This window comes from Schistocerca americana, chromosome 2, assembly GCF_021461395.2.
Source record: "Schistocerca americana isolate TAMUIC-IGC-003095 chromosome 2, iqSchAmer2.1, whole genome shotgun sequence".
Lineage (NCBI taxonomy): Eukaryota > Metazoa > Arthropoda > Insecta > Orthoptera > Acrididae > Schistocerca > Schistocerca americana.
In genome coordinates, this window is record NC_060120.1 from 532,402,182 (window position 1) to 532,412,722 (window position 10,541).

The 10,541-nt window shown below is 38.0% G+C and overlaps 1 protein-coding gene across 1 annotated transcript; it reads right to left on the bottom strand.

Annotated features, from left to right (window-relative positions):
• Positions 1-8,954: 8,954 nt before the first annotated feature.
• Positions 8,955-10,483, bottom strand: LOC124595983 (lipid droplet-associated hydrolase-like). The gene has a single exon (XM_047134927.1). The coding sequence runs from the start codon at positions 10,029-10,031 to the stop codon at positions 9,114-9,116; it is 918 nt and encodes a 305-aa protein (XP_046990883.1). The 5' UTR covers positions 10,032-10,483; the 3' UTR covers positions 8,955-9,113.
• Positions 10,484-10,541: the final 58 nt, after the last annotated feature.

The window sequence follows — 10,541 nt, forward strand, 5'->3', positions numbered from 1 at the left end:
CCTGTCTCACTCCCTTCCCGACCACTGCTTCCCTTTCGTTCCCCTTGACTGCCATCTGGTTTCTGTACAAATTGTAAATAGCCTTTTGCTCCCTGTATTTTACCGCTGCCATCTTTAGAATTTGAAAGAGAGTATTCCAGTCAACATTGTCAAAAGCTTTCTGTAAGTCTACAAATGCTAGGAACGGAGGTTTGCCTTTCCTTAATCTTTTTTGTAAGGTGAGCCGTAAGGTCAGTATTGCCTCACATGTTCCAACATTTCCACGGAATCCAAACTGATCTTCCCCGAGGTCGGCTTCTACCAGTTTTTCCATTCGTCTGTAAAGAATTAGCGTAAGTATTTTGCAGCTGTGGCTTATTAAACTCATAGTTCGGTAATTTTCACATCTGTCACCACATGCTTTCTTTGGGATTGGAATTATTATATTCTTCTTGAAGTCTGACGGTATTTCGCCGGTCTCATACATCTTGCTCACCAGATGGTAGAGTTTTGTCAGGACTGGCTCTCCTAAGGCCGTCAGTAGTTCTAATGGAATGTTGTCTACTCCCGGGGCCTTGTTTCGACTCAGGTCTTTCAGTGCTCTGTCAAACTCTTCACGCAGTATTGTATCTCCCATTTCATCTTCATCTACATCCTCTTCGATTTCCATAATTTTGTCCTCAAGTACATCGCCCTTGTATAGACCCTCTATATACTCCTTCCACCTTTCTGCTTTCCCCTCTTTGCTTAGAACTGGGTTTCCATCTGAGTTCTTGATATTCATACAAGTGGTTCTCTTTTCTCCAAAGGTCTCTTTAATTTTCCTGTAGGCAGTATCTATCTTACCCCTAGTGAGATAAGCCTTTAGACCCTCAAATTTGTCCTCTAGCCATCCTTGCTTAGCCATTTTGCACTTCCTGCCGATCTCATTTTTGAGATTTTGTATTTCTTTTTGCCTACTTCATTTATTGTATTTTTATATTTTCTCCTTTAATCAATTAAATTCAATATTTCTTCTGTTACCCACGGATTTCTACCAGCCCCCGTCTTTTTACCTACTTGATCCTCTGCTGCCCTCACTACTTCATCCCTCAAAGCTACCCATTCTTCTTCTACTGTATTTATTTCCTCCATACCTGACAATTTTTCCGTTATACTCTCCCTGAAACTCTGTACAACCTCTGGTTTAGTCAGTTTATCCAGGTCCCATCTCCTTAAATTCCCACCTTTTTGCAATTTCTTCAGTTTTAATCTACAGTTCATAACCAATAGATTGTGGTCAGAGTCCACATCTGCCCCTGGAAATGTCTTACAATTTAAAACCTAGTTCCTAAATCTCTGTCTTACCATTATATAATCTATCTGAAACCTGTCAGTGTCTCCAGGCTTCTTCCATGTATACAACCTTCTTTTATGATTCTTGAACCAAGTGTTAGCTATGATTAAGTTATGCTCTGTGCAAAATTCTACCAGGCGGCTTCCTCTTTCATTTCTTCCCCCCCATCCATATTCACCTACTATGTTTCCTTCTCTCCCTTTTCCTACTGATGAATTCCAGTCACCTTCACTATCTGAATAATTTCCTTTATCTCCTCATACATTTCTTCAATTTCTTCGTCATCTGTAGAGCTAGTTGGCATATAAACTTGTACTACTGTAGTAGGTGTGGGCTTTGTATCTATCTTGGCCACAATAATGCGTACACTATGCTGTTTGTACTAGCTTACCCGCACTCCTATTTTTTATTCATTATTAAACCTACTCCTGCATTACCCCTATTTGATTTTGTATTTATAACCCTGTATTCACCTGACCAGAAGTCGTGTTCCTCTTGCCACCGAAATTCACTAATTTCCACTATATCTAACGTTAACCTATCCATTTCCCTTTTTAAATTTTCTAACCTACCTGCTCGATTAAGGAATCTGACATTCCATGCTCCAATCTGTAGAACGTGTTTTTTTGTAGGGATATGAAATGGAATATCACATAGGTTCAGTTGTGGGTAAAGCAGACGGTAGGCTTCAGTTTATTGGCAGAATACTGGGCAAGTGCAATCAGTCTACCTAAAAGATTTCTTACAAATCACTTGTGTGACCAGTTCTAGAATGTTACTCAAGTAAGTGGGATCCATACCAGATAGGACTAACAGGGGATATTGAATATGTACAGAGAGGGGCAGCACAAATTGCCACAGGTTTGTTTAATCCATGGGAGAGTGTCACAGAGATACTGAAGGAACTGAACTGGTAGACTCATTAAGACAGTCATAAACTATCACAAGTAAGTCTATTAACAAAGTTTCGAGAACTGACTTTGAATGATTATTCTAGGGATATGCTACAATCCCCTATGTATCGCTCACACAGGGATCGTGAGGATGAGATTAGGTTACTGCACGCACAGACCATCCTTCATATGTGAAAAGAACAGGAAGAAACCCTAATAAATGGTACAATGATATGTACCCTCTGCCATGCACCTCACAGTGGTTTGCAGAGTGTAGATGTAGATGGGTGGTTAGCAATGGTTCTGTTGAAGCAATCACCCTCCATTTGTCTGAAGTGATTTAGGAAATCAGCAGGAAACCTAAATCAGGATAGCAGGACAAAGAATGAGCTTCTATCCTAAATACATGGCCTGTGTCTTAACAAATGCAAAACTGTCAGTTATACCTATCATACAGTTCTGTTAAATTTTTACATACTTTGAACAAGTTAGCTTAATAACATAAAAAATAATTATTCATTTTTCATTTACCTTAATAACAAAAAAGTTATACTTTGTTCATTTAGCCTTTTCACTGCACACAACTCCATACACTTGCAGCTGAATTTAGGACCCTGACCGTGCCACCATTCCTGTATTACATGTCCATCTATTCCCTTCTGCCTGCATGAAAAATTGAATTAGCAACCTCTTATGTTGAAACAGATCATAAGACGTCAGTATTATGCCCTAGCAATCACCTTTCTTAAAATTGTTACTAACCCCTATTCTGAATTAAGTAATCATTTTTGTGTAGAACGCATTATTTAAGAGGTAAGCTCTGACAATCTTTTTAAGCAAATGTATTTTAATTATTTCTTTTATTTACTATCCCTGATATCAAATCCTGTTTAAGAGTTCCCCTCTCCTCCTCCTTTGGCAGGTGCAAGTTCAAATTGGCTCCTGTCTCATGATCATGTGTACAACAGACTATGGGATATACATACTCATATTTTTGTTGCTGTGCATAACAGATTGATAGATAAACTCATTTGTGAAGTAAGGGTGCCCATTTTTTAGAATGTTTCCTTACAATGAGCCTGGCTACAAATTTTAGTTATTATGTTTACACTCCTTCTTTGCATTTTGAAAATTGTATCCAAGTTTTGTTTATTTGATCCCCAGAACAGAATCCCATATTTAAGAACTGATAGTACACAGAAGAAATGCGAGAGATATGATGTGGCACAACTTGACTTGCTCCAGTGGCCAATATGCTACCCTAAAGGTTTCTGTTAAGAAGTATAGATAGCATGGAATAATATATCACAGACAATATGTGCCACCTGTAAGGCTACGGTCGTAGGTTCAAATCTTACCTCGGGCCTGGGTGTGTGTTATGTCCTTAGGTTTGTTAGGTTAAAGTAGTTCTAAGTTCTAGGGGACTGATGACCTCAGAAGTTATGTCCCATAGTGCTCAGAGCCATTTTTTGAGTTTTGTTGTGAGTCTGAATGCTCACAGCTTAATAAAAAGCGTTGCAATTTTTATATCCCAGTTTATGTTCATGCCCATGGCCTTGCCACAGTGGTAGCACCAGTTACCATCAGATCGTCAAAGATAAGTCCTGTTGGGCTTATCTAGTATTTGGATGGGTGATTGCCCGGGTCTGCCAAGTGCTGTTGGCAAGCAGGGTGCACTCAGTCCTTGTGAGACCAAGGGAGGAGCTACTTGATTGAGAACTAGCAGCTCCAGTCATGAAAACTGATAACTTCTGGGAGAGCATTGTGCTGACCACATGCCCCTCCATACCTGCATCCAGTGATGCCTATCAGCTGAGGATGACATGGCAGTCGGTCAGTACAACTGGACCTTCTGAGGCCTGTTAGGATGGAGTTTAGTGAATGTTCCTACAAATAAATTGTAAACACGTCATCTAAGGAGACCCGTTGATTTAGATCCACATGAAATGTACAGTTTCTGGTTGTAAAGAGATCAACCTACAATCTTCTGGAGAAGCACCACCACCACCACTACAATGTGCTAAAAAGGGAACTCCTATGTTATGTTTCCAGCCTGTCTCTCATGTTTCTGTGCACATTAAGTTATTAACTATGGGATTCTGCTCTGTGTTCAAATGCACAAAAGGTGGACACAATTTCTAAGCTGCAGAAAGGGTCGTAAGTAAAGTGGCAGCAAAGAAATATTTTAAAAACTGGGAGTTCTTACTACACCAGGGGAGTTTATCTACCAGTTTGGTGTACCATCTGTTAACACACTGGCTGCTACATGGACAGTGACGGATATTTCACCTCCAGGCCGGGCCGGGCCACACCACACCACGCTCATACTCTGGCACGAGACTGGGCTGTGGCTGCGGGTGGCCACATGCTATCAGGTGTGCAGTTCTGCTGTGACCACCAGCAGCCACACAGCATTCAACATGTTACAGCAAGAGTGTTAACACTATGACCGCCATGAAGCAACTGGCACTCACAGCAGTGCCTGATGCTGTGTCCTGACCTGGCATTGAAACATCCATCACTATGCCATTCTCCAGTAAAGCCAACAGCCTTGCCGCAATGGTAACAGCGGTTCCCGTCAGATCACCAAAGTTAAGAGCTGTTGGTCTGGGCTTGCACTTGGGGGGTGACCATCCGGTGTGCCATGCGCTGTTGGCCAGTGGGGTGTACTCAACCCTTGTTAGGCAAACTGAGGAGCTACTTGACTGAGAACTAGCAGCTCTGGTCTCATAAACTGACATACAGCTGGGAGAGCGGTGTGCTGACCACATGCCCCTTCATATCCACATCCAGTGACGCTGTAGGCTGAGGATGAACAGTGGCCGGTCCATACCGTTGGGCCTTAATTACCTGTTCAGGCAGAGTTTAGTTTTGTTCTTCAGTTAAAGTATTTCCACATTAAAAGTGCTCCCAAGAACCAAGGTGCCACTGAAGCAATCACATTGCAATAACTATTGATCTTCATTGTGGTCTAATAAATACTAAGCTAATAATTTAAAAGTTTTGTTGATGACTCTGCAGTGTACTGTACGCGTCCTGGAAAGTTTCAGTTGGAGCATCATTTAGAGTCACAGTAATGAAAAGCTATGAAACAACGTGTACGTACTTCACCTGAAGAACAGGATACTCTTTCAGACGTCCAAACATGCTTACTGTACAAACAGTTAAAAAAAAAAAAAAAAAAAAACCCATAAGAAGCAAATAGCAGATATTTATTTCTTTTATGATATCGACGGGGGATGTAAGTTTTCACGAACCTAGCATACTACTGTTGGACATATACCAACAGTTACATGTAAAGCGCTTTTAGGAATACTCAGCTGAAAGAATTTTCTGAGCATTTCAAAAACTTCTGCGATGAGTAAATGTCTTTTTAGTACGACGTATGAAGTAACAGGTTGCTTGTAGCTATCTGAATATTATATACTATGTTATGGTACTGGAAGGACTACACAACAGTTTTAGAGTAGATTTCCTCACAAAACAAAATATAGACCTTTGATTGAGGAAAATTCAAATATAATAGTGGAACATTACAAATTATTTTCATATACACAAATGGCTATAGCAAAAAATAAGAAATCATAAAAATATAGAATAATTTATTTAAAAAAATACAACAATTAACAATTTTTTTTTTCTGTCTAGAATGTTTCAGACATGAAAAATATGAAATATAAAAGCATATATCACAGAATTTTAAGAATGGTACACAAAAAAATTTGTGCACCAACAGGAATGTTCAGTAATTTTTATCACCTTTGACAGTATGCTATATATACAAACTGCCAAATATCACATATTAATCTATTATTAGGCTGTTGTATATAGAGATTGAATAGTTACATAAATGAATATGAAATTATTGTGCAGCAGTTAATGACTAAGTTTCTTAGTCATGATAACTCATACAGGGTCCCTTGAAAACTCATGCACCATAAGCTTCTCTGCAATAAGTGCAGTTACAAGACTGGTGTTTGGAAATAATTTTCCTTTGCTAATGAGAAGATTATTCAAAGTGAGGTGACCATGAGTGAATACAGTTAATACCATCCCAAACAGCAGCCTTTATGCCACAATGCCATGGTCCAACTACGGAGAAATTCAAAAGTCTGCTATCTGCTGCAGATTTGTTATGGTCAGGAGTCTCACAGTGAGAACAAGATTAAGGCAGCAATGCTTGTTGGAGTAAATAAGCAGTTGTAGGTTCTCCACCCAACCATTAAAAATCATTCTGGAGGAGGTTCAATCGTCAATTTCATCTATTTAAACTGCAAATCCTGCACTGACTTTCGAAAGATGACTTGAATACAAAAGGAAACTGAGTACCTTGTTTTTAATCAAGACAAATGAGGCTTATACATCGTTATTTCACATGTTATTCCCAATAACACTAATTTTCTCATCAATGTACAGAATATATAAGTTAACACTAAAACACTGTGCCAGTAATCCAAGAATAACCCCTACTTGGTATGAACCTCACAAGCTGAGAGTTCCGATTATTCCAGCGGCTGTAATATATATCATGTTTTGGTAATATACTTTTGGAAGAGGTGGTGCATGACAAAAGCTGTATGATGATGGACAAGTGATTGACCAACGAATTAGTTACACAAAACTGGAACATATCTAACATGGACATGCACAATGCTGTTCCTCCACACCTTATCGGGGTTGTATAAGATAGGTCAGAGAGCACATTTCCAGTAAATTGGTTCTGAGTATGAGGAATCATGCTCTCGGGAGGTATGTTAAAGCCCTGATGTAGGCATGAAGACTGCTGATATGGCTCATCTTCTTACATAAATATTGATATGGATGTGTCCCAAATTTCATTGAAAATGTGATATTTTTTAACATTTGCAACACATGGACTCTTTGATTTCACCCCATTTGTAAGATTTTTCAGACACCATGCATGCATCTTATTTTGAAAACAATAAAATTAGTTGATCAAAAAATTGAACTTTTAACACATACTGATCACTAATAACAATTGTGATGATGCTGCATAAATAACATCTTCTGCAATGAGAACAAGAATCATGTGGTATAATTATGACAAATTTAATTATAGAAATAAAACATAACTGTATGAGCAACATTGTAGCTCTGAGTGTAGCTGCACAGTTCCTGCCTTACCCTGTGTTACTCATTTTGTTTATTTAACAAGTTTAAACTATCTTCTACTAATGTCAGTTTGTCTTCAATAAATAAATGTAAATTTTTTTACTTGCAAGTATTTCTGACATATCCTCCTTTATTGATGTGCAATGTTTATGTTAAATATGACAAAAACACAAAAATAAAAAAGTGCTTTAAGCCTTCTCTATATCAGAGTTTTAAACAGATTGTTACTTGTATCTTTTTCTGTATGCCTTGGCCAAGTTTCAGGGGGCAGGGGCGGGTGGGGGAATGGGGGTGAGGGTGTGTGTGGGGGGGGGGGGGGGGGGGGTGCAGGGGAAACATGTTGTGTTTTCCTCACACAGGTCTGGCACTACACGTGAATTTACTGGTTTCACATGGAATGCCACAATGATCACTTTGTAACTGTTATGGTACATACAGGTACTGCATTGTTATATCGCCAATGTTGGCAGCAGCCACACACTAAACAATCAGAACCAAAGCCAACTGATTTCTATTAGTTTTGGCCAATCCAGAACTATGGAGTCCTCATCCAGGATGCTGTGAACAAATTACAATAATGTCTCTTTGTTCCCCTCCATCTTTTCTCATTTTTAGTGCTCATTCCTCTTTATGGAGTACTAGCATCTAGGCATTTGATTCTGTTTGGAAATCTTACTTGTTTGCTTATTTTCTCCAGCCTCACAACTCTTGTGACAAGCAAGTAACCCAAGGTTTTTTCCATCTTAATTTACTTCTATAGCAAATTATTTTCTAAAATAATGTTTTTTATTATGAACCATACAAAATATCCTCCGAAAATTGATACTCAACAGTACAACTATGGCACTGTGTGGTTAAAACTGGATAAAAATTACTTATGTCCAATCCAATATGATACCAATTGGTAATCTTTATAATAATGTAGACTTATCCTCACAAAACTATAAAAATATATTTGCTAAACATAAAAAGTACAAAATAGTCTAGTCTTACAAATACTCACAACAGTGATACAATCCATCTACATGATTAAGTTACCAAAATACAAAACTCACTATAATTTCACATCTCTAGGACAAAGATCTGAGGATATCTGCATTAATGTACAAATATTGATGTAATTTTTCTGTGATAAAATGGATAGTTGAAAAAAATTCACACTTGGGGAAAAAATTACAATATTGTGGAGCTTCTGTGAATACAGAGACTTGGCAAGGCAAAACACAAAATTGGGAGAATGAATAAAAACAAAATATGAGCTACAAGTAAACATAAATCAGTCCTAAACTGGTGCAGCACCAATAATTTATTGCTTTCTTTATCCTACTTCCAGTAGTGTTTCTTGGTACAAGTGCAATGAATATAATGTGTACCATTGTACATATATTTTACAGTGACTTGAGTAAATCCTTGCAGTGCTAATTCTGTTAAGCAAATAGGGTCTAGTGTAGCAGGGGATACAACCTGTCAGCTTTGGACAATGACGTCACAAGTCGCCAGAGAGCAGTTTACCATTTTCGCTTTTGCTGTTATGTTTCAGTTTCGTTTTTTTACTGATTGCTTAATAAAGTGGATCTGTTTATTCTATCTTGTGAGATTTTTTTTTTAAAAAGCCAAAAAAACACTTATCAGCTACTGAAGGGAGCTACAACACTAAGAAGAATCGCTTCTCGTTTGGCGACTTGTGACATTGTCCAAAGCCGACGGGTTGTATCCCCTGCTACACTAGTCCCAGCAAATATGCCATCTATAATCTCCAAAAAAGTATTTTACTATATGCCACTACATTTTAGTTTGTCAGATTTTATCAATTCAGATACATACATTCCCACCTCATTTGCTGATGATAACACAAAAGCGTGTTCAAAATTATTACTACATAACTGTGCTTTTACATTTGGGTGAAGTTTTAACAACTGTTCAAAATAACTAACAGGTGTCCAGTTATCTGTTGCACCATAGTAGAAAAACAGCTTATCTTTGTGCAAGTCTACTACATGGTGATCAAGTTCTTGCACTGTATTCATTTCATCATCAGCTAGGGAAAAAACATTTCTCAATATCTGTGGATTAATTAATTGTCTGGTAACATCAGAAGCATCACTTCCTGAACCACGAATTAAAAAATACAAGTACAGTAGACAGTACTGTATCTTACTGGGAAACAAAGTGAATATCCATGATAAGAACAATATTATGGGTACTATAGGGAGTACAAATTTTGTTAAGAATTTTCCATTGGGTGACTCCGCCATTCGCTCAACTGTAGGGAATAAAAGATAGCACTTAACCACCCGCTTGTCTATGTCTTCATTTTTCAACATATTCAGTATAATTTTACACCCGATAGAATGGCCAACAAGATACAACCTGATGTTGCTTGGTACATATTTGTTTATAAATTCTATTTTATGTTGAGTCTGAAAATCAAGATCATAAGACTGCTGTCCGTCAACTGCAGTAACACTGCCCGTTGGTAATTCGTGTCCTGCATGTGATATCACACACAGCGGCATTTTCAGATTCTTATAAACGGTATCTAAAAATTCTTTATAATAACCAATCAAACCAGGGTTTCCTGGAATAAGAAGTACCAGTTCTTCACAATTTTGTATTTCTTCCTTTTTTCCGATACCCCATGTAGCAATGTGTGTTGGCGTGGCACCGATGTTAACAAATTCATCTTGCATGTTGTCTTGTGAATTTTTGCTTCACGCTTACCTTCCACGTCCTTCCAAGTAGATATAACGCGACCCGCTAAACTCTGAAGGAGTGTATTCTGCTTTCTCTTTTTTGCGATACCTCCTACCACATTCCAACAGCCTATGACTTGCATAATACATTATCGACTTCCATCCAACTGCGTAAAACAGGAGATCAGAATTACGTCCGCATTTTTGAATCATCGTGTTTCTCCTACTAATAAACTTCATCACGCCTCCAATCTATCTCTTCAAAGGGCGCTGTGTTTATATAGTTACCACACATCTGTCAGAGTATGTTCGAGAGTATGAACACTATGGGCAAATATTTTCGGAAATGCCCTACTTCAATCCACCATGTGGATAGAATTACTAATAAAAGAATTTTTCCTATCAATTGGACAGAAAATTTATGATTTCAATTAATAATCATTAATATGATGTTTGATGATTATACTACACAGCTTTCATTAACTATAATTATTTCGTCATTTGTAA

Bases quoted from the DNA above. Each gene is read 5' to 3' on its own strand.
- LOC124595983 (XM_047134927.1), bottom strand. From the start codon at position 10,031: ATGCAAGATGAATTTGTTAACATCGGTGCCACGCCAACACACATTGCT.